Below are 24,997 nucleotides of genomic sequence, written 5' to 3'. Positions count from 1 at the left end.
ATAGAAGAGAGGGTCTTTCAACACCAAAACAACACCGGCTCCTGTCAAGCTTCTAGTAGCTCAATAGTGGTTAAGCCGTAGGCAAGCCCCGTAGGACTCCACTATTAATACCATAGCTCTCGACGATGATGCCCTGTTATCTACACAAAGGCAGGCACACTGCAATGCTGAAAAATCCCTATTCTACTTACTCAATTGCAATAAATAATACCAACGATTCATAGCTAGCTTGAAGACCTCCCTTCTTGAGCAAGAAAAGAGGAACCTTGTGCTCTCATACCAATGTAACATTTTAATGGCCTAGTGTAAGAAACTAGGCAACTAGGCTCTACTCGATCCTCCTCCCAACCTCCCTTTATAGGTGGGCTCCTAGCCCCTTGCCCTAGACGGATCCCCTGTCCACACTGCCTAGCCCGGCCCTTGGCCGTAGTCCTTGCCTAGCCTAGTTCTTAGGGTACAGGACCCGTGTCCTGACATTACCTCCCCCTTGGAGAAGCGTTTTCGTCCGCGAAAACACAAGTGATGGTATCTTCATAAGAACACTAATGTTTTCTACCGTAATATCCCACATGGATCCAACGGTTCATTTGAGCGGAACCCGGTTTAGTAAGAGGTTCAAGGAAACCAAGAGTAACATCTTGATTTTCTACATTGTTGTCCATTTATAACCATCTGATGGTACCGGTTCCTATTCAAACGTAGTGTGTAGACTCCATTTAGAACGCTCATGAGCATGGTAAACGAGTTTATCACAACACAGGTGTACCCAAAAGAGTACCTCTTGTCACTTTCCATGAAAGTAACTTGCTGACATAACTCATCAGCCTATTGTAAGTCCTTGACTTGGTTCCAATTTTCATCATCAGTAAACAACTCCACGCTAACGAGTGTTCAAGGTTGAGAACCTGAGTTATACATGAAGAGACTACCTAGTCGGAACATGCGTTAACTGATAGTAAGTGAACTCAAAAAAGAGCAATAAATGCTAATGAATTTGATTGCTTGGTGCTAATGTATGCACTTTGCATATCCTGTAGCCCAACATTGCAATTTGTAATCTGTCAATCCCCTTGGATACTGACAGTACTAAGGTGTGGTCCCTCACACTGTGTAATCTGTCTATCCCCTTGGATAACTGACAGTACTGAGGTGTGGTCCCTCACGGTTTACAGACACTCATCCCAAATGACTGGTAAATGGGAATCACAATATCGTGTAACATTGTTGAGGAATCAACAATGTCCGGAGTAACCATCGTGGTTAACTTGATAAATCCACAAACACCCAAACCGAGCCATGACCTCTATTGGGGATTTCGTAGACCCAAAAGTAATATCATAGAGATACTGCACATAGAGTGCAAAATGCTTCATAAGCAACAACCTGAGGAATATGCATGCCGTTCCAAATCAGCCTTTGCTAAACACTAGGGCCCATAACACCTAGTGTGCATGCATTTAGCAAAAACTAACCCGAACCTGTATATCCATAATGATCTTTGCCAATACTTATGACAATTGTGATGCGCCTAGCACGCATTAAAAGGAATGTAAATAGTTCTGAAAAGAAACTAAATACTTTCATTTGCAATCTTTTGCAAGCTTTGCTTAAACGTCTGAACCATAATAGAAGGTGAAACAGTGATCACTTCTAGATACAAACAATGAAACTTTTTCATTTGCTATATGTATAAACAACCATCTGTAATGTTGTTTAGCAATACTTGTACCTTAACAAGTCATTCTAAGTATCCGACAATTTCTAGCCACGAAATTGCTCATGATACGTCGTGCTAAAAGTGATCTAGAAAAGAGATGTGACCAACACCTAGGGACTGTGTCGTGACACATATTTGAAATAGGGGGCGCCAGTGTCAGTCCCAGAGACTCATATTCGCCACATGTGGAATATGTCTCAACTAAGGATGTCTGAAAAAGAACATCCTACAAGTACAAGATGTACTTGTGTGTGGAGGTAGCTCTAAACACTTTACGACAAGAGTGAGAGGGACACTCATTCATTGCTCCACACTGGCTAAACCGAACTCCTTGAGTTCCTAGACCATGTTGTATCCCATGTGACAACATGTGCCAAATTGAACCCTACAAGTAGGTTCGTAGCAGCATAAGACATAAAGATAGATTGGACACTTGGCCCAAAATACTGTGTGCCAACATGCCCTTGGCATGACTCTGTAACATTCAAGCGTACTTCTACGTCTTGAAAAACCAAGCAAAGCATACTAAAAATGGAATAACACCAAATCAATAGATGCATACCTGGAGATTTGAACGTAATGTTCACTTACCCGTATTCAAATGGAGAGGAGCACGTCCCCTACCTCAAAAAACAAATAGCATTGCACTGGGAAGCCTGGGTGTTGCCTTTGCAATCCAAGCTCTTGGACTAGAATCTACGTAGTCAAACCCCTTGATAAGACTCTTTGTAGAAACTGCTCAGCTAGCAGATAACGGTAACCAACATAGTCAACCGTGTATAGGTTGATTGGAATCAACTTGAAAAGTGTGTTCGTCTACTACCACGTTGTAGATTGCGGGATTCTTTCCTTGAAAGTAGAACTGGGAGAGATCAATCGTGATCCTCAATGCAGATCAAACTATGATCCGTAATGCCTATGGGTTGATGTAGCAATTACTCGTTGTTGGGTCTTACCCCAAAACCGTATGTCCATAGATGCTTCGTAGTGCTATAGAGAGAGCAGGAGATGCACACGAGTGAACTACCGATCCCTTACAGCCATGTTGTCACCCCTGATTGCTGTGTCTATACTTCGTGGTAGAGATCAGCCTGTGTGAGGTTAAGATTATCAAAAAAACTCAACTTGAGTGTCGCGCTGAAAACAAGTAGTGCAGAAATGACACCCTAAACATCCAGAATGACAAGACTCTTGCTTGTCCATTAACGTCGATGTGTACTTCCGTGGGTATATCTTGAAAATAATCACCCAAAGAATGCCAGTAGTTGGGTCTTACCCTTGTCCGGACATTGGCGCTTAGCCTATTTGGCTCATAGCCCTTATGCAAAATAGTGTTCAATCGATGAACCGATGAAGACTAATTTGAGTAGCATCTTAAGCATGTGCTAGCTGTGAGTTGAATATGTATCAAAAGCTTGTTATATTATTCCCTTAAAGAGAGAGAGAGAAAGAGAGAAGAAGAGCATGCTGGGTTGAGGAACTTTCCTTAAGGTTGTAGAGTGTGTACCCAAGCTGTGTGCCCTGATGCATCTTATGCCTGACTTGCAGCTTATCGGATAAGCAATCCACAATTTTCTGGTATGACTCGCTCATTGAGAGAGGTAATAGAAAAATATAAAACTCATTCCGACCCACCTACCTTGTAGGGGTCGTGTTTGTATGAGGATGACTTGGCATTGGCACTTTGCCTGGGAATCAAGTCTAATTTTTTTGTTCTTTTTAGTGATGTTGTGTTAACAGCAACCAAACAAAAACACCTTAAAGAATCCATCACTTAGTCTGTCCTAGACCGAGTTGCGAGTGTGATAGCGGAAGCGTAATCCATGAATTGGTGGAATTCATGCCACCCGGTTAGCATGCCGTGCATGCAGAATTGTCAGCCCTTGGCTACTATAACGGCCTCAAGCAGGAGAGCCGAAACCATAAGTGCCTTGCAGAGTCTGCCTTGGGAGCAACGTTTTCCAATGAAAACATGAAAAACAAACAAATTTAAAATCAGGCTCACCTGGTTATCCCGTTGTAACCAGTCATCCTGAAATTTTGATGGAGAAGAACTCGTTCCATAACGGCTCATAGCCTAGTCTGCTACACGAGAGAGAGTTGTCGCGTGTATATATATACGTCTCTTGTATCATATACATCCATCTGGCATGTAATGAAAGAACCTGCTTAGCTTGAGTATGGTTGTCCTTGACTAGATAAGACCATCATCGATCCGTGAACTTTCCTGTTTGGATCTTGCTTTCGTAGAAGTTTTCTAGCAAAGGCTAGCCATAGGTCATGCCAATCTCCTTGAGATACTGGAGAGGTTAGTTGTACACAAGTTGTGCTTGATTTGGATACTTATCAATGATAATTGTCACAAGCCGTGCTCATTAGCACCCTGGTACAGAGCCTTGCTCATTGCAATACCAGTTACAGTCTGATTGACCAAGACTGCGAGGCACTTTGGCACCCTGCAGAAACTATGATGGTAATCAACTTGATAGAAACAAAATTGAAAGAGGGTACCTTGGTGCAATAGATTATCTACTCCTGCCATTAAGTGCCATGCCTGATGCGCAATAGAAGTTGACATAATGACCATGGGCATACTTGACCCATAGGTAGTCTCGCAGGGAAACATAGCCAAGATTAGCATAATTACATGTTTCTGCAATACAATTGCACACAGAAAATTGTGAAAAGTGCAAGAACGTGAAAACGCAAACCTGATAATTTCAACCTGTAAGAGAGCCATGCTCGTTGCCAACTGTGGTAGAAATGCCCGACTGGACTCCGTCTGAGTCATAACTGTGGATTCCAACAGGCAGTGAAACCCCTTGGTCGATGCACATAACTCAATGCAAGCCTTGCTTGCCGTAAATGTTGTACAAGCAGAAAAAGAACATTGCATCTGTGCATGTGGAACCGCAAATTTACCAATCTCATTAAGTATTTCTGTCGAATGCCCGTGTTGGCCACATACCCTGTGCTTTCTAGCTTTCTTGAACGTAAATTCTTTTTTTTTTAATGGCACAATTATGTCTGCCTTGCATGCCCTTGCATGCTTGCGGCCTTATGCAGGAAAACAGTAGTACTCCTGTTGAAGCTCAACCCAACTTTGAAGACAAGAGTAGGGCCATTTCCCTTGGGAAGCCTCGTGAACAAGCCTCCTGAACTGGCCCCTTCACCATCGTAGCTACACTGTGCACGAATAATCCATCCCACCTGTGTAGCATGGTGACGGAAATTGAAGGCTCATGAATGATGCTGATTCGCCTTTGCCCAATTTTTGGTGTCTGCTGCTACTCGCATGTGGTCAATTTGCGATGTTTGCTGCTACTCGCATACCTTCGATGCTCGCATGCTCTTTCCATGGCTATGTCCACATGGGTTGGGCCCCGTAGAGTGCCCTTAGGGAACCCTTAGGGTGCCCACCATGTGTAAGCCATCGTGAAGAAACGCATGGCGATGGCGGGTCTGCAGCGCAGGGAAGGAGAGAACCATAGCGTCGCTTGCAGACCACGAGGGCTTAAGCCCGTATGTCGAAAAAACTCCCCAATCGCAGCGCGAACCTTGTGAGCCAAACTGCCCGCGTTTCTGTGGTGGTCGACCCCGAGCTTGTGTTCCTTGCAAGCGAGTATTCCCACCGCTGGTATACCAACAGTCAGCCCCTTCGGCCTTGCAGGGGAAGTTTCCTGCGGCATAACCCAGTAGGCCACCGCCAAGCATATCCGTGTACTCGAAACCCTCTCCACGGCTTGCCTCTTGACAAGCTTAAGGGAGGAAACCCAGCTGAGCAGCCCATGCCTCTTCCATGCTCGATGAGAGAGAGAGAGAGAGAGAGAGAGAGAGAGAGAGAGAGAGAGAGAGAGAGAGAGAGAGAGAGACGTTGCCTGCTTCATGCAACCTTCCCCCCTCCTCCATGGCTCCTTCTCCCCTTGCTCTGATACCCGTGTAAGAAACTAGGCAACTAGGCTCTACTGGATCCTCCTCCCAGTAGGTGGGCTCCTAGCCCCTTGCCCTAGACGGTTCCCCTGTCCACACTGCCTAGCCCGGCCCTTGGCCGTAGTCCTTGCCTAGCCTAGTTCTTAAGGTACAGGACCCGTCACCTAACACCTAGTAACTTGTGTGTAGCTGAAAACAACATGAACATAGTGAGCATTTCATTAGTATAGATTCCTAATGAGCATAACAAGAATGCTTGGGTGGAGAGAGCAACAAAAAGCATAACACCTAGTTAGATAGGCATGAACAATACTTCAAAAGAGAGACAATTAGGCTATTGACAACAGTTGAGGACCCTATTTACATGGAGCCGGTCCTCCCTCCAAAAGGCTTTGTATTATAGGTCTCCCCCATCAAGGGAGACATTTTACAATACAATTCTTTGTGTTCCTTAAATAACTAGCTAGTGCAATGAAGATGGAAGCTTTAAGCACTAAGCAAAACACTTATAAAACACAACATTAATTCCCTCACGGTCTCAAACCCAAGACCTCACACACCTTCAAAGATGGTGAGAGTTAGCAGGGTATGAGAGTAGATAGAGAGGAAGAAGGAGTAGTCTTACGAGAAATAAGTATATCTCCTCTCATAATCACTCATAAAATCTTAGCATAGCTTAGTAATTAGCATGGTAGAGGAGATGAGCATGCATTGAAGCTTGGCTCTTGGTTGGATTTGCATCCCAAAGCCAAGAGTTGTTGGTGTAGGCCTCCCTTCTCACAAGCTTGGAGTAGATGATGAGCTTTCCAATAAAGCTTGAGAGAGAGAGAGAGAGAGAGAGAGAGAGAGAGAGAGAGAGAGAGTCTTCTTGCTTCACACATGAGATAGTGTGAGTGTGTGTGTGTGTGTGTGTGTGATAATGCCTTTACAAATCAGTCCCCCTTTCTCATCTTGGTTCACCCCTCTTGCTAATTCCTCCTGTTGGCTTCCCATTCAACCTTTCCAAGCTTAGCCAATAGGAATTAAGAAGCATAAGTGATATCCTTGTGACATGTGTCCCCCTTGAGAGCTTTAGGTAATTAAATAATGCAACTAAACTCTCATTGGACCTCTTTGTCTTCTGGCCAATAGGAAGCAGGCAAGCCATTGGGCTGTTGAATGCTCATTGGACCCCTTGGGAGACTGTCCAATAGTCTTCTAGAGAGCTTAATTCTTATTGGTTCACTTATCAAGTGTTTTTAAATGAATTAAACTAAAAGTACTCTTGCCTAATGCTCATTGGTCCACCTCTATGGCCATCCAATAGGATTTAAGTGCACCTTGGGGGCAACTGGGCTAGGGAGTTGACATGTGTCCCTTATTCCCTTTATGTAAAGGGGCTTGCATGAGTGTGTGTGTGTGTGTGTGTGTGTGTGTGTGTGTGTTTCTCTCTCATCCCCTACTAAAAGGGTTCACCCCCATCAATCTAGGACCACTTGAAGACTTTTTTGTACACTCACAAAGCATCCAATTTCACTAAGCTTGACCATTTGGACTTACCTTTGAATTTTGGAACCTTAGCATTTTGGAACTCTTAATGGGCTGAACCTTAAGGTCTTTGGAGCCCATTGTTGCACATTGCTCTTTTGCAAATGGTCCCCCCTTTGGATCCCTATTTTCCCTCCTTTGGATCCCTATTGTGGTCGGTCTGCCAGCTTAACCAATATTCTAGCTTTTTCTCCCTTAGTACTTTCCCATATTAAATGATGAATTTAACATGAGAAAATCATTTAGGAGAATTAGATATTAGTTATTATGACAGAGTGCTATTGCCTTGGCTAACAATCCAGTGTTTCATTCCAAAACAAAACACATTGATGTGCGTTATCACTTCAATCGTGAATGCCTAGCAAACAAGATCCTTGACTTACTGAAGATTCCTGCATCAGAGAGAACACAGCGGATGCACTCAGTAAAAGTCTATCCAGCCACCATCAGTTTCAGCATTGTCGTGAGTTGATCGACATTCTTATAGTCTCCCACATTCTTATAGTCTCCCACATTGGCCATCAAGTTGGAGAATGTTAGGTTTAATGGCCATGTGGCTGACCGCCCATCACTAACCCTAAGTGTACACCTGTACACTTGTGTGAGCCACTAACACAAAGTAGAGTGCGTATTGTGCCTAAGTGCATAAAATAGAGAATAAAGAAAGGGAGCATACAGTGTGTGTCAGCTCTTCCCCTCCAAACTATGTGTGGTTATGGTGGTGTGCGTGTGAGTGTGTGTGTATATTCATCTTCCTCTTCCGTTGTGCTCCCGGTTGCTCTCCTTCAGCATTGTGACTCCCTGATGACTTGTGGGGGTGACACCAAAATAGAAATGAAGAAGTTGTTACACTGTAGTGTGATATGCAGTGGGTTTCAACCAATCGAACCACTTTATTCGTGTTGTGGTGCGATAAAACTTTTTGTCACAATACAATGCAAAACAAGCTAGGAAGGTCTTGTAGGCACATCTCAATCTTGCATTCTTGCATGACATTCATTTTCCGCTTCACAACTCAACATGGAGGATACTCTTATCAAGGGTCTACGATTATTTTGTGTTGTGGTGCAACAACTAATTTGTTGCGCCATGACAGGAGACATTGAAGGAGGTTTAGCAGGCATACATCCTTCAAGCATTGTGGCACAAAATTTGTTTGTCATGCCACAACACCACATGGAGGGTGGTCTTCTTAGGGTCTATAGCCCTTTTGCATTGTGGCATGACAAAGTAAAACATGAGAGAATGGAGGGGGTCTACTTGGTACACCTCCTCCTTGCATTGTGGCACGACATTTGTTTCATGCCACAATGTGATACGAGGGTGGTTTTCTTAGGTTTTGTAGTTGTTTTGCATTATGGCGCAACAACTACTTTGTCGCTTTACAATGTGAGAGACTAGAGGGAATCCAACAAGCATAGTTCCTCTTGTGTTGTGGTGCAATGTTTGTTTATCGCACCATAATGTGACTAGAAAGGTGGTCTTCATAAGGTCTGTAGCTATTTCGCGTTGTGGTGCGACTAATTTGTTGCACCACAATGCAAGAGAATGGAGGGAGTCTATGAGGTATATCTTCTTCTCGGGTTCTTTCACGACAAAGTAGTTGTCGTGCCACATGACATGGAGGATACTTTTCTTAGGATCTACATTGTGGCACGATAATTAATTTGTTACGCCACAACATGAGACAATGAAAGTGTTCTAGAAGACATACTTCTTAATCACGTTGTGGTGCGACATTTTTTTATCGCCACAACTCGACGTAGAGAGTAATCTCCCTATTTTCTACAAATGTATTGCGTTGTGACACAAAAACCATATTGTCGTGTCACAACACAAAACAGAATAGACTTTTCTTAGCGCTATACTCTTTCGTGTTGTCATGCAACAAAAATTAACAATACCTTTGGCATCATCACCAAGGATAATAAAATGCAATATCGAGGCACAAAAAAAGAAACAAGATGATATAAATAACGCTTAGGTTCAAAGAAAAATTTAAATTGACTTCTTCATTAGGCTTTTAAAACAAGTGCAAAAGGTGACGAATGCACTAGCTTGCTTCTCTTTTCTTACTATTCCCCTTCTTCCTTTGTCTTTGGTGGTTTCTTGTCCTCCACATTTGCACTGCTCGCCTCCATAGCCTTTGTCTTGTGAGATGCTTTGATCTTTTTCTTTAGCTCCTCCTCAATTGCTTTTGCCTTAGATATCATTTTTTGAACCTCCCTCAAATGAGCCATCACCTTCTCTGAAAGCATCCCTTTTCCCTTCTTCTTGTCCGTCATTTTTGCTTTGCGTGCAAATTTGTGCAAGACTAGGATTGCGCATTTAGGGTGCTTTATATGAGGGATGAAGATCGATTCATTTATAAGTTGCTATTTTGGCTACATAACTCACCCTGGTCAGACACGTGTCATATGGTATCGTTGAGCGTATCTCAAGCTATGTGCCACATTTAATACATCGATATTACCGCAATTATTAGGGCTACTGACACGATATGATGGAATTTAAGAGACATCTATAAATATGAGATTCTTCCTTCACCTTCTTGTACTCTCTTGCTGTATCCAAAGATTACCTACTCAGTGCCCTCCCGTTCATGGGTTTTTTTGACACGCATGGATCCCTTTTAGATTGAGGATATAAGAGGAGCTACATTACTCTAATGAGGCACTCAAGGACAAGCTCTTCTATTTTATTTACCGAATTGGCCTTCAATAATAGGAGTAGTATATAAAGCCAATTCTTAATCCTATCTTCTCATTGCAAGAGTGGGTGGCTTCTGCACGACATTTCCTTGCATATTTTCTTCACACCTGCCAGCAAACAGATGGTCAGCAACATGTTTGAGTTCAAGGATTCTCAATATTTTTTATCTGAAGGACATCAGTTTGGACCATTCTAAGAAAGATGTTTTCTATAGAAGCATTCCCAAGCTACCAATGCATTTACGTAGGAACAATATCAAATGTCATGTATACATAATTGCAAGTGTCGTGTGACGGAGTACTATGCCAGACTCATACTAATTTTGAATGTGAATCTAAATGACCACCAAGATATCGCAAAGGAGACAAAGAGTAGTCAGCCTTCAGTCACACAGGTGATGAGTTGGTGTCACCACCAAGTGGTGCTTTATGTGTTTCAAACGGTGTATAAGTTTCAGAGGGTGTACAACTCTCAAAGGGAGCTTTGCCAATAAATGGCATTCCCACCCTCCCCATCGATGATCATCATTACATAATGCTTAATGTCGTAATGGCATTCCCACCCTCCCCATCGATGATCATCATTACAAAATGCTTAATGACTCATGAAACTGTTTGACTTGAGAGAGGACTATTGTCTTGCTATAGTTGCCTAGAATCTAGAAGAGGATGATAATATAATCAACCCTATCAATGACAAGTATTCTATCAAGGATGCCCTCGTAACAGCAGGTGAGTTTTTTGAACCAACAGAGGCAATAGCAATGGTATACAAGGATGTAGCGACATGTGCCGCGACTCTCCTAAGGGAGATAGAGTTCAATGTGGTGCTTAAAAGGCTTAGAATCACTAAATTGGGGAGAAGCCCCCCTCCATCAATGTCATTGGTGTCCTCCTCATCCTCTGTGAAGGAGGGCTATGTTGACCTATGGAACAATGCAGTAGTTGAAGAAGATAAAAATCATAAGGTATACTTTTATGCAAACGATTCTTTTCTTTATTGTTGGTAGTGCAAATATGAAGACATTCATATGTATAGACCAATACTTGGTATTAATATTGGGTAGCTCGTTGTGTAAGATGATAATCTCATTCCTTGTCCAAGGGAACAAGGCAAGGGAAACATGGGGAAGAATTCCTCCCTTAGATAGTACTTGGAAAATTTGAGCTATCCTAATTTTCTATGCTTCCATTCTAACTTCTTTGATAATAAAACTGAATTTCCTCTTTTTGCATTGAAGACACTTTCAAAATATTTAGAACGTGTGGCTGTTAGGCGAAACATAAACAAGGTCATGTTGCTAGAGAAGCAGGAAACAATATCAATGTTTGGTCTTGGCCCTAGCATCTATGGACTCCACAATCACTAGTTGTTTTTCTCTCTTTGAGTTACTATGTAAGCTCCTTGTTGCCTCAATTTGTTGAGCACATTGCACAACTTTCTAGTATAAGCGCGCATTCTCGCTGCATGCAATCTCTCTCTCTCTCTCTCTCTCTCTCTCTCTCTCTCTCTCTCTCTCTCTCTCTCTCTCTCTCTCTCTCTCTCTCTCTCTCTCTCTCTCTCTCTCTCTGCAAAATAACATTTCTTGCAATCGACTACCTAGTGTAATACAGGCTATTGTGGCCATCTCCCAGATAGTTCACCAAAGAGATTTTGTCCTTGAAAGGTAGAGTGGATTTTGTGATGGGATACTTAGGATACATTCTGTTGTCCATCCAAAGATCCACATTTTTCATGCCTTGTGATCTAAAGTTCTCCTTTGAAGCTTCAGAAATGGTGTTTTGTTTGTTTTTCTTACAGAGGGGCTCATACTCTCATGAGAGATCTATGTGCATATGATACAAATCTCTCTAATTCCTCATAGAAGTTCTTTATGGAGAAGCTACAAGCTTCGACTGAGATATGACTAATCAAAACTATTCACAGGTGAGGTGCGGGCAATGGAAGAACATTTAATATTTGTGCGCAGGACGAAATGGGGGGAAAGAATGAGCTAAGAAATTAGAAATTTGTTTTCAAAAATGCTAAAGATTGAGATATTCGGTATCAAATTCTTAGCCTCTGCAAACAATGAAGTGCTATCATGATTGAATCTTTTTGAGTTCTTTTATAAATCGACATTGCAACAATGAAAGAGATATTTGTATTTTTGAAAAACATGTATGAAAAAGAATTTTCCATTATCTCTTTCTATGATGACATGGCATTTCTTACAAGGCCCAATTTTGAGTTTAAACTTTTTCTAATGCCAAAGGAGCATAGCTCAGTTTGTTTAGCCTTCGTGATGTAACTCCAAGATAAAGGGCTCAAGGATCATGGAGTGTGTTTGATGGGTGCCATCCACTACCCCATTGGGAAAGTTGTTCCAACGTTATGGCCCCATGTGAGTGTGGATAGAGTTCTCCCTACTTCCTTCCACCTGATGGTATGCAAAACAAGTGTTACACAAATCTGTGAGGTACATTGAAGGCATCTTAAATTAAAACATCGACAACCCACCAACTCAGCCTCCATATGGAACTTGAACTCATAGTCTCATGGATCCAAGACATACACGCTAACTTCACCTGCACTTACATAATCATGACGTTTCCACAACATGTTATTCAAGCTAAGCATGGACTTCTCTCTAGTCTATGTTTAACTATTTAGCCAAGTTTAGCATGCAGAAAAATCAAGGGTCAAAGGGGACTAGGTTTGTGTGGTATGTGCAGCATGGATCCCTTTGCTCCCCTTAATACATATAGTTGTCACTTAAGCTGAGGTTAGAACATTTGAACCTTATCACTATCGCAATATCTCAGGTGGATGTGCCAATATGGACAAGCATATTGATGTGCCAACCTTTTTTTTTGGAGACAATATAGAGATTTGTAGGCCTCTTTTTTGTCATCAATCTGTTACAACCTTCTAGCATAACACTTTAATGAGCACTAGCAACTCCTAAGCATAACAGTTATGGGTTGCACCCTCTCTCCCTCCACTAATTGCTACCTACCCAGAGGAGGTAACAATTATGGGTTGCACCCCCCCTCCCTCCACTATTTTTAAGGTACAGTTTGACTTTAGGCCTCTTACCCCCTCCCCTCTCCATGTGTGCATAAAGAAGAAGTCCCATCAACATCATTTCTTTCCAATCTAAAAAATCACCATTCCTATGTGGGGGCACCTTAATCTTGGACCTTTTTGACCACAAGAGTAATCACAAAGTGTGAGTGGCTGAATGATCCCAGTACCAATGTTTTCTCAGCCAAATTATATCTCATAACATAGAGCTTAATCTTGTAGAGAGGAGGCATTTCAGCTCCTTAAGAACAACAATAGGACCCCTTTCGTAATGTGTGTCTACATATGCAATTATGTGCACAAAAGCGAATGGATTTCTACTCTTAAACAAATTCACAATTACAATGGATACTAAGCTCTTTTCTAACCTTTAATCTTCACTTGTACATTTACTCACATACAATCTCAAAGTTTTGTGAATGATTTATAACCTTTCTTAGTGAATAACATACATTGCAAAGTATTCATCTGCATTGCAGATCTTTGTATGCATTATTAATTGAATACCGGATTGACAGTTTGACATGTCTTATCGTTCCTATCTTCCATACCCTTTACTCGCTGCAATGCCAAAAGACCTATACCTTTGCAACAATGGTCCTCTAAAAAGATTTACACATACACCTTGTGTGTGTGCGCGCGCACACGCGCTTCGATACATATGCACGTGCACACACACACATTATACATGTATGTGTGAATTTAAACAGGTATAATGTGTATGAATTTAAAAAAATAAATACACAAACAAATATTAAGTATATACTCACATACAACTAAATAAATAAGTAAATATATCCCTAGTTTGGTAACATAACATGACATAAAAGTGTCCTTTTAGGGTTTTGAAAAAAAAAATCAATACTCCTTGTACATGTGTGAAGTTTCAAGCGTCCTTACATGAGCTTAATGCTAAGAACCCATTCTGCATGGGAGAAATAAGCATCATTCATGTTTCTTGAGTCCTAGGTCATGACAAGCTTCCAAAGCCAATGTAGTGCTGCATTTTACTAAAAAACGACATATTTTCATGGTTAACCCTATGTGATATTACATAGAGCATTTTTCACAACCAATCTATTTTTTCGTTAACTTCAATGAGTTTCTAATGTAAATATAAAGTTGCTATAGCCCCATATTTTTTTAAATTGTGTATACAATTAAGTACGAAAAAGCTATATTTTTTGTATGCTACATATCATGTCATCGATGTTTATACGTATATATACTTAATATAAATACATCTTCATAATTAAACTTCATACTAATACCCACAAAGCATCAGAACGTGTTTTCTAATGCCAATTCTGGACATAACTACAAAACCCAAAGACTACACGAACAAAAAATTGGCCTCCACATTGCAACCATCCCTCTCTTTGAAAAGTAAATACTTCCACATTGCGGCCATCTCAATCTCTTTGAAAAGTAGGTACTTATTAGTCAAATTGATATTGTATGCTTAGGTTTAGACCTAGCCTACAAGTTGACCATGTTCATTAAAGAAATTGAACACTATTGAACATAATACATTTCTAATTCAAAGTGAGTCTTATTTTCATGAAATGGAATTTTTTTCTCGACTTTGTGTTGTTGGCTATTGGGGGTATTAGGTGCTCCAAGACTCAAAGAAAGATGTACTACATAGTGATGAGTCTATACATAATCAAACTTGCCTCCCTATTGCATATACATAGCCAAAAAATTGATCAAACTATAAAATTCATCTATAAATCAACATGGCATGATTTTCAAAAATAGACCATAACTTAAAATACAAAAGAGTATTCATGCATTAGAAGCATTTGGAAACCTTTATAATGATGAAGGTTACTTTTGTAGCTAAAACTCACTTAGCAGCTTATTAGGGTGGTCTATGGTCAATTTTATGAAAAATGTGTAAAAACAACACACGTTTTTTTAGCACAATTTAGATTGGAGAGCGCTTTTGAAAGACAATTCTAAAGCTAGAATCCATAGCCCAAAGAAATTCCCGAGTTTTTTCAGCTCACAAGCTATCTTTGTGGATATCAAACACTCTAAGACCTTTTTGGCATCCCTTGTAATAATTTTAAGAAATTGATTGGTTAAGAGGACATAAAATTGTTCTATTACCAATCTACTTATACACACACTCTACAATATATCAAATATAAAGTGGAATGGCTTGCCAAGGTGCAGGTTTTTACAATCAGTATGACGACTACAAAGCTCCAACAAGAACAGCCAAAGGGTTGCTTCTCGATGCATATATCGCAAAGCGTATTGGTTTTTTCATGTCAAAAAACCCATAAGAAACAATCGACACGAGCCGATCACATGCCATGTTTATTCTGTGGATGAAAATTCATTGTCCTTCAAAGAGATTCTGGAGCAATATTTCTTAGAATCAATCTCAATAATTGGCATCAGTGATTAATCCCTTGACGTCGTCCATCAGAGAAACTAAGGTAAGTCCCAAGGAATGGGACTAGCAATAGATTTTAGAAGAAATCCTCAAAAAAAAAATCATTCACAAGACTCTCCAAAGTGATGCTTGGGAAAATTTTCAACACACCCCCAAAAGCTAACTTGAAAGGTGTACACCCCATAGCCATTTTGAATGCTGTGTGGTGAAGCCCAAAGAAACGCGGGAAGTTTTATATCCCAATCTTTGCAATCTTCTCCTGTTTCAGTGTATGTCGAAGGCCACCTTAGAAAACTCTACTGGCTTTTGAGTTTTCCATAGGACCGAATTTGTAGAACCAAAACTCCATGAGTGATAATTCCAAGGCTACTGCCAATCACCACTGTCATGTACTTAAGGAAATTTATGTCTTCTTTTTGCAATGACAGCAAAACTGGCACCGACAAATCGCCCACAGGAAAACTCAAAAAGGATACTGGATATGGGAGCGCCTGCTTGAATGCTTGTAAACAATCTTGCTGCAACATCGACCACAGAAATCAAAAAGTTTTTCACAGAAGGGCTCCAAATGAGAGCACAAAGCAACAAGAGAGTAAAAATAAGTATGTACCTGAAGAGCCAAGTAGATTCATGAGACTCGTCAGCAAGCTTAATTGTCCCGTTTGCTTGCTCTGAATGAAAAACGACCGCAAGAAACAAGCGGCAGTCTGAGATAGCAGATCCACTCAACAAAACGAAGGAGTGGACCCTAAATTTTTCACTCGCACGTACATAAAATAAAAAGCCTTATGGACACAAAAAGGTTTCAGAAACCATATTACACAGCCAATGGTGCTCTTACCTATATGAGTGCCTCTCTGAATGTGATGCTCCTAATTAATACCCATTTGCATTTTACATGCAGAAATGCCTACATACTCCATTGAGGGATGAAGGCACTGAGCACTTGCAATGGCCCTTTAAGGGTGATTTCCCATCTGAAATGATGATCACATACCCACTGGTGGCTGCTGTGATGCCTTGTTACTAACCCATTGTGGCATTGCGAGCATGTATAGTTTGTCAAAGTGCAGTGGAAGGCATGATGACCAGGGAGCACGTGGGAGAGAGGGGAGAAGAGAGAGAAAAGCGCTAGAGAAAGAAGACGGGGAGAGAGTGTGGCACAAGTCCTGGGCACAAACTCTGCAAACAAGAGAGTGCAAGGCTCTGAATCATTACAATCTGCCAGAATGGGGGTGCAAACCGCAACACCCAATATAGGGGAGCAACAAAAAAGCCGGACCCCCATCTCAAATAACCCATGTCAACTAAATGGGAATATGAAGGGTCGCGCACAACAAAAAGGCCACAAGTGGCACCCCGGACAAAATCAGGAAAAAATCCCCCATGATGGCTAGACTGTAGAAAAGCCTCACAAAGCCGGGCACAGCCACAAAGAAGCCCTCACTCACACGATCTAGACAGGAAAATCCAGGAGATGACCTCCAAAACTCTTAACATAGTTACCCTGGTTGATAACAGGTTGCCAGATTGGTGAGTATGGTTCTGCGCAGTGCATAATCAATGCAGCATCGTTGACTACATAAAAGACGATGCCAATGCTGCCCAAGGCTTGAGTAGATGACCCGTAGTTGATAGCATCAAGCTGATCAATATAAGATTGAAGATACTGGTGATATATTGAGCAAAATCAAATCCTTCTTAAAAATATCACGAACTGATCACAATCAAGAAACACTTTTTATATATACCTAGATGAATCCAAGATAAGCCCGGATTGAAGGATTCACCTTTAAAGGGAAGTGCAAGGAATAGACTCATGGTAGTCATCACAAGAAATTATAACCATCAGCTCCATCATGCACAAAACTGACTAAGCACTAATGGTATCAGTGCCCAATAGTGGGTGTAAAACCAGGTACTCATATATGCTCCCACACACACCACACACACATGCGCGCGAGAATACATCAATACAAAGATCTGCCTACTGAGTTTCTATCATAGCTCTAGAGATGCAAGGCAGAATCAGCCAAAACGAAACTAAACGAACAGTAAATAGGAAAGCTTAGCACAAAAACAAGGTAGTTGAAAGGGGCATACACACCGCAGAAGATAGAAAGAGTTAACACAATATCAACCAGTTGTAACTAGGAGGAAAATTTCACGTGTAAAGTCTGCATATCCGCTATACAACTAAAAAAATACAACCAGATAAACCCAGGATAACACTCATCAACAAACTAGGATGCCTCTTGAGTGGTAAAAACACCAGATTCATTACAAGTCAGATATCTTCCTCCCAAGGGCCAGTTGAACTCTCTAGAGCTTTATTGAAAATTACAGGACTCCTGTCTACAGCTTCATGGACCTTCCATGTCAAATCATACACATCAGAGACAGGACTTCAAAGACCTGCTTCTTCAAGTCCAAAACTTACCATCGAGTCAAAATCACGCAGATAAATCTAAGTTGTATGTAAAGGTTATGGCTTATGAGGGTAAGGATTGGTTTGTCTTGTCAGACAAGCATTGGAAGCCTTGTGATATACATGCTACCAAAATCAAAGAGTGTGCAGCCTCAAGTTACAAAGAAAATGTCATCTTAAAAAAAGGATCAAATTTTACATAGTGCAATGTGCATGGATAGGTGCTTGAACAGCTATTCTCAAAGGGTCCATACATTTTGTTTATCTTGTAACATAATGCGCATGCATACCTGATAATTCTTCACTATTTGTGGTACTCGCGAAAAGAAAAAAATTGCATGCTGACAAGCCTACAAGAGAAATCCATAAATTAGTTGGAATAGAGCTGGTAACTTTCTGGCAGTTTCAGCCTTATCTGTCACATATCATGATTTCAAAGCTGGGCAGTACTCACATACAGAGCTTCCAGTAGCGAAGGGTTGAGGCCACCTGAAAGGATGGTAGGAGCAAAGGCACAATAGCTACACTTAATTAAGCAAAGACGGCATCAGAATTTGCAGAGACTCCCATCTTTTTACATCGTATCTACGCTATGGAAAATGAGTTACAGTATACGAACAATCATTCAGAATATCAATTCAGCAGGATACAGAGCAGCCCTCACCCAACTGCTGACCCCTAGATTAGGAGTCAAATTGTATATGAGACCCACAATGATGAGAGCTGCAACATAGCACTACCTCACTCAATTTGTTCAACAACAAAGAGCCTCTAAAGTATCAAAGCAAAAATGAGAGGACTCTACCTTGTATAAGCAAAAATGAAAGTTCACCATATGTTGAAAATGGAAGCTTTTTGTATATACAAAAAGCTAAAGCAAGCGTGTAGCCAACAACCTCAAGCTCAAATGCCGTAGAGCTAAGACCCTTGACACTCCTGCCTTTTATGATAAGATAGATCTGCAAGAAGAGTAAATAGCTTACATTCAACTCTTCAACAATGCCTTTAGTCCAGTTGAATTGTACGCTAACAACAGGAGATAATATGCATAGCCCTAAGTAAAGGGGTGGTCTTGCCTTCAAGATTTTAAAAGTTCAATCCACTAGCCACATATCTACATAAGACTGCGATAAACATAGTGTAATATTTTTAGCTACAGCTACAGTTAAATGAAAATGATTTTTGTGCACACAGGATGGATATATGAATTTATTGGTACCAATTAATTATGAACAGGTAAATTTCCCAGTGCAATGTGCCATTTGGGAATTTATCCCGTTCTGGATAATATGATAAGTAGAGCAATAGCCGGACGCAAAGCAGAACCGATCAGAACAAGCGCATGAATAAGATTGTGTCCCTAAAGGGCTCAGAAAAGTCATAATTTAATATTTTTCCGTGGCCGGCCGAACACAATGTAAATGCATCCCGACGAGAGTAGACAGGTTGAGTCAAGAGAGGCATGAAAACGACCGAGCTAATTACGCTCCAGTTTGGTCAGAACATAGGATTTTTACGTGAGTTTTTAAGTTAAAAGGTTAAAAACCTTATAAACTCATTGGCAGACAGTTTGAACGTGGCCAAAATTTAATAAACCTTAAAAAAACTCAGCTCTAGCGTCAAAAAAAACTATAGATCAGCGTGGAAACATTTTACGAACTCTCTCTCCCTCCCCCATGCAACACCAGGTGTCCAAAACACTCGCCCAAGCATAAATAGTTGCTAGCGCTTCCTCTTCGAGGGTGTTCTACAGAAGCTAACAGGCACAGAGAGCTTCCTCTCTCTCAGCATCCCGTTCAGCCCATTCTCTCTCTCAGCAACAAACTCGTGCGCAGAGCATAGTTACAGGGAATGGCCATTTTCAAGTCCCCGTTCCCAGTTCCCATCCCAATTTCCCGTTCCGGATCCCCGAGTCGTGTTTCAAACATGAGTATCCGAAGCAGGGAATTGCATTTTATGCATGTTGTCGTTCCCCGTTCCGATTTCCCGTTCCGGGTAGCTATGGCGCAGAGCTCTTGTGAGAGCCGTGCGAGGTTCACACAGCTCTCGACTAAGACCGCAGATGATACACGAAGCTTGAGTGTGTCTCTGCGGGGAAAAGTCGCACGTAGACAAGCAAGAATACCGGCTGTCCGCTCAGTTTTCCGCGTTGTAGCGAGCTCCAGAGGCATTTTCCGCCAAGAAGATCACAGTGCAAGACAGATTAGCCATTCGTGGCTACAAGTATGACGAATTTTAGCAATTTAGCTTATGAATCAATGCATCCTAATGCATCAAAACATATTCGGTATATGAACGGTGATTTCCGTTTCGGGTTCATGTGCTTGTAAAAGTTTAAGAATTAATAAGAAATCTCCTTCAAGAGGGTGGCCCATCCCATCTTTTGGTCCCTAGTGTTGCGTTCGTCTTCTGCGTCACTACTTCTTTATCTTTATCTGGGTATTCCCCTGTGAGAAAGCTTCATTAATTTGAAAAGTATTAAGTGCACGCTTCCGTTCTGTGACAATGGCATCAGAGCAAGGTCCTCTCGTTTCCTTTCTTAACAAGAGACGGTACGGTCCTCGGCAAAAAAATACCCATCATGGCAGGACAAGCAAAAGAGCTTGAGCGGCTCAGGCAGCAAATGGCAGAATTGCAAGCTGCTCTTGCTCAGCCAGAAGTGCAAAAAGTGCTTTGAGACCCTTGAAAAAGGGAAAGCGAAGATGGTGGAAGAGCCACCTCAGAATCCCCCAGTACGAACTCAGGGAATACCTCAGATTGGGGCCCCAACACGGCCTCAGAGGGGCCTTGCAGTAGGAACCTTCCGACAGCATGAAGAAAAAGAAGAAGAAGAAATCTCTTCGCCGACTTACTCGCCAAATTACTCTTTCATGAAGAACTTGGATAATATCATTCCCAGGAACTCGAGTTGCCCCCAGACGAGGTTGTAGATCAACCATCAAAAGCAAAAAAGCAAGACAAGGATCATAAAAAGAAACGACACACAATTCCGGTGGACAAAGATCCCCAAGCCATCGCCAAGAAGCGGTCCCGACACCACAAGGAAAAAAAAAAGACGTTCTTCAAAGCTGGAGATAAAGACGTTAAATTCGAATGCTATGATGGAAAGAGGATCAATACGAAGGCTCTCGCTTTTATTCGACAATTCGAGGTGGCCTTTGCAGAAGGTGATTTCTCAGAACGCTCTAAACTCCGCCATGTTAGCATGTATCTAAAAGATACGGCTAGCAACTCGTTGCTTATCACAATTCTCGCAAACCCAAAGATTGGGAGGAGTTCAAAAAGGAGTTTTATGCTCAGTTCCTTCCTCCCGACTTTGTTGATGATGTGAAGAAAGAATGGGATTGGCTCTCTCGATGGCCCCAAAGTAAATGCCATAACAAGTAAACATCATCAAGAGTTTGCATCTCTACCCGAGATGTATCCTGATGACTCCGATTTTGGTGAAATCTAGCAACAGCTACAAACTGGTACGGAAATCTTTCCCTACTCTATTAAGGATGGTTACCTTTATTTCCATGAGGCTCTTTGTGTGGCGCATCCACTTAGAACAAAGGTAATGGATGAAGCACATGCTTCTCCTTACGTAGGCCACAAAGGCATAATGTCTACAACACAGGCCCTAGAAAGATATTTTATTGGCCAACACTACGCACTGACATAGACAAATATGTCAGAGAATGTGTACCATGCCAAAAAGCCAAGTATGATTGCCATAAGACCCCTTGCTTGCTTCAGCCCCTTCCACCCTGGGAAAGTATTGCCATGGATTTTATAATCGATTTACCACGCACTCCGAATGGAAATGATGCAATCTGGACTATTATAGACAAATTCAGTAAGCATGCTCATTTCATTCCAGTAAGAAAACCATTAAAGCTGATCACATGGCCAAGATCTTTCTGGACCATATTTTTAAGCATCATGGTATACCTAAAACGATTATCAGTGATCGCGACCCACGAATGACCAGTAATTTTTAGCGAGCACTTTCTACGAACTTAGGGACTAAGCTGAATTTCTCTTCAGCTTATCATCCTCATACAGATGGACAAAGCGACATCGCTATCTCCACATTCCTAGACATTTTGAAGTGCTATGTCTCAGATAACCAAAGAGAATGGGAGAAGTATCTACCTCTCGCAGAGTCTGCCTATAAAAACACCATACATTCCTCTACAGGGAAAGCTCCTTTTGAGGTTATTTATGGCAAACCACATCTTCCTCCAATCCTTCTCACTAAGGAAAAGATATTTGCAGCTAATGAATTTGTTCGAGATCTGGATACCCTTTACACGCAAGTGAAACGCGCTATCCTTAGATCTCAAGAAAAGCATAAGAAAGCAGCAGATAAACATCGTCGTGATCTCAAGCTAACTGAAGGACAATTTGTTCTTCTTAAGTTTGATAAAGCGCGACTTAAGAAACAGGCCAATCAGAAAGGGAAGGTTATAAAACTTTTCAACAGATATTATGGCCCATTTAAGATTACAGAACAGATAAACGACATAGTATTTAGATTGGATCTCCCAGGAGAATTGGAAAATCCATAATACTTTTCACATGAGCCTTCTACGACCTTTCGTTGGCCAAATTCCTGCAGAACCAGTTACAGAACATCCTCCTGAGGTAGACCTTCCCTTCCCGACTGCAGGTGAAACTCTCGGCCGTCGGCCGTTTTACACTGGCCACACAATGTCCGGCCATTTGTGACTTCAAAAAGAGGGTCCTAAAAGTTAAAGAAAAATCAAGGGAAAGAAATCAACAACTAAGGTTAGTGATTGCCACAGCCTCATGACATACTCCCCTCTTGAAATCGCAAACGTCCTCGATTGTATGCCAGATATACATGCCATAGATGATTTAGTGTGATTAGCACTCTTTTATCATCACATGTATCCGTAGGAAAGGTCATGAGACATATCTGTAAGGCCACCAGGAATGGGTACTTCTGATGCGTCTCATCGGATTGGTGACAGGGAGCATCGGAAAGAAGTATCCGACCATCTAGGAACCGACATCTCTGATGCGTCATAGGATGGGTGACATAGAGCATCGTGAAGGAGATTGTACCGTAAGTTCGGTAGGAAAGGACTAGGTGATGGGTATTCCTGATTCGTCACAAGGTGGGTGACGGGTGCGGTGCATCGGAAAGGGAATATCCATAGTCGGGAGGAAATTCCGAACTGTGTTAGAATTGTGCACAAGGAAAAAGCAAGCACTTGAATGAAGATGGTTTCAAAGGAAACTTTGAGGAAAAACAAATGCTTTCTAAGAAAGCGGGATTGCTTTTCGGGAAAGCAAATGCTTTCCCGCGAGGAAGTCTATGTCTGCATTTTAATTGTGCATGTGATTGCATCTAGGGACGCCTGGGAAGTGCTGTGAAAGCATTGTTTTTAACTTATAAGGTTTTATTGAGTTTTTGGACAGATTCAGACCATTTTTAAAGGTGACCGACCGCCCACTTAATAAGTGGGCAGCATCTGATAAATAAGGCAACAGATCAGCCAGTGTTTTCTCTCTCTCTTTTTCTGGCAGAACGGGAAAAAAAAAAAAATGAAAAAAAAATGAAAAAAAAAATCTCTACGGGAGCAGCTATTTGTGCCCGTGGGTAGGAGCTATAAAAGCATCACATGCCCTCACTCAGAGGGGAGGACCAATCTTTGCAAGGAGGAGATGCTGCAGCAGATTTCAGTCGTAAAGAAGACGTTGCCGGTGATGCCCGTGGCTGCCCCAAGTGTACCAGATGTCGCCAAGACCCAGTGCGCGAGTTCCTTCGCGAAGAAGTGCCTACGAAGCGTGTTTCCATCGTGAGAAGTTGCTGTTTTTCTCTGTTTTCAGCCCATAAACGTCGTAGACGGGGCTGATTTACGAGAAGGAACCTGAGAACACACCTCTTTTGTGTGTAGGATTGGAAGAGAGGATTTTCTATGCAGAGATCTCTTTCGAGGAATTGCTTTTCGAGAATCGAGTTGCGTTTCGAGCGTCGAGACTTTGAAGGTAACGATTTTCATGTTCTGATCTTTGAGTATTTGATTGCAGGTGTACTTCCTCTTCGTGAGGGAGTAGGAGCAGAGGAAGGCATGAGCCTCTGCAGGAGAAAAGAGCTCTGAGGAACTAGAGCCAGATCAGCCCAAGGGTTTCGTACCCGAGTTTGGGAAGTAGATCCACGGATCGGAGAGAGGTAGTCTCTCAAGTTGTGATCCGGAAGTTGGGATTCCCAAGTAAGGACTTCGTGTCCGGGAAAGCAGAGTTGTTCTGCGGGAAGAGGACTCTGGAAACAGAGTTGGAAAAGAGAGTTGCAAGGATGTCATTCCCTGAGTCTGGAAGGTGAGATCCAGAGGCGAGAACCTTGATTCTCGAGGAATTGGAATAAGGAACGGAAGTTCCTTGGAATAGGGTTTTGCCCTAGGGATCGGAAGCTAAGGCTTCCGGGAACCATCAATTCTTATTCTAGAACGAACGTGGTAATACGTTCGGTTCAAGTGCTTGTATAGACTTCTCCTCAGTAATAAAGATACTATTACGGGGGGGGGACCAGCCCATCTTCAGGTCCCAAGTACTGTGTCGATCTTCTCACTCTCTATCTCTCTCTCTATTTATTTCTCTCTATATCCTCAGGCTTCAGTAATAAGTGATAAATCCTATTTATCCAAATGTATTTTATATTGTTATGCGCTCCCGTTTGTGACACAGCAAGTAATTGGTGGTTAGCCAAGATTCTGGAAGGTTCACAAGCCAGAACTTGGGAAAGCTTCAAATCTGAATTTTATGAACAATTTCTTCCACCTGACTTCGAGCAGGACATACGGAAGGAATGGGACTGGCTTGCCCAGAAGGAACATGAAAGAGTAATGACCTATGTGGACAAGTATTGGTCAGTTCTTCTAAAGGTCACTCCCTTCATGAAGATTGCCGACGAGGAAAAGAAACGAAAGTTCGAAGCAGGTCTCCAACCGCAGCTTCGAAAGAGTATGAAAGTCTATCCGCATGATAATTTTCAGAGGATGATGGAGTCAGCAATCATTGCTAAGGATTTGCACTCAACTCAGATGCCCAGAAAAATGGAGCATAGCACTTACCGTGCAAGACAAAGAGGGGTCTACGATGACCAAGGGGGCCAAGGAAGAAAACGTCCTCCATCTAGGGACGATGATCACTCTAAGAAGCCAGAGGGCAATGGCAAGCGAACTAAGTATCTTTCTCCTAC

At 41.8% G+C, this 24,997-nt stretch overlaps 1 protein-coding gene across 2 annotated transcripts in view; it reads right to left on the bottom strand.

Annotated features, from left to right (window-relative positions):
- Positions 1-15,442: 15,442 nt before the first annotated feature.
- Positions 15,443-24,997, bottom strand: part of LOC147440536 (mannose-P-dolichol utilization defect 1 protein homolog 2-like) — a 31,060-nt gene continuing 21,505 nt past the window's right edge. The window contains exons 2-8 of one of the 2 annotated variants that reach the window (XM_086530254.1): positions 18,593-18,746; positions 18,438-18,510; positions 18,242-18,308; positions 18,078-18,137; positions 15,970-16,066; positions 15,836-15,877; positions 15,443-15,741 (exon numbers count right to left, since the gene is read on the bottom strand). In XM_086530254.1, coding sequence (XP_086386380.1) covers positions 15,656-15,741; positions 15,836-15,877; positions 15,970-16,066; positions 18,078-18,137; positions 18,242-18,308; positions 18,438-18,510; positions 18,593-18,746 — 579 coding nt within the window. In that variant the 3' untranslated portion in view covers positions 15,443-15,655. The remainder of the gene's footprint in view (positions 15,742-15,835; positions 15,878-15,969; positions 16,067-18,077; positions 18,138-18,241; positions 18,309-18,437; positions 18,511-18,592; positions 18,747-24,997) is intronic. The other variant, XM_086530255.1, reaches the window with a different exon arrangement.

The sequence above is a fragment of the Adiantum capillus-veneris genome, chromosome 15 (genome assembly GCF_014529385.1).
Source record: "Adiantum capillus-veneris isolate H3 chromosome 15, ASM1452938v2, whole genome shotgun sequence".
Classification (NCBI taxonomy): domain Eukaryota; kingdom Viridiplantae; phylum Streptophyta; class Polypodiopsida; order Polypodiales; family Pteridaceae; genus Adiantum; species Adiantum capillus-veneris.
The sequence above is the reverse complement of the archived record's forward strand: the minus strand, read 5'-3'. Positions and strand labels throughout refer to the sequence as shown.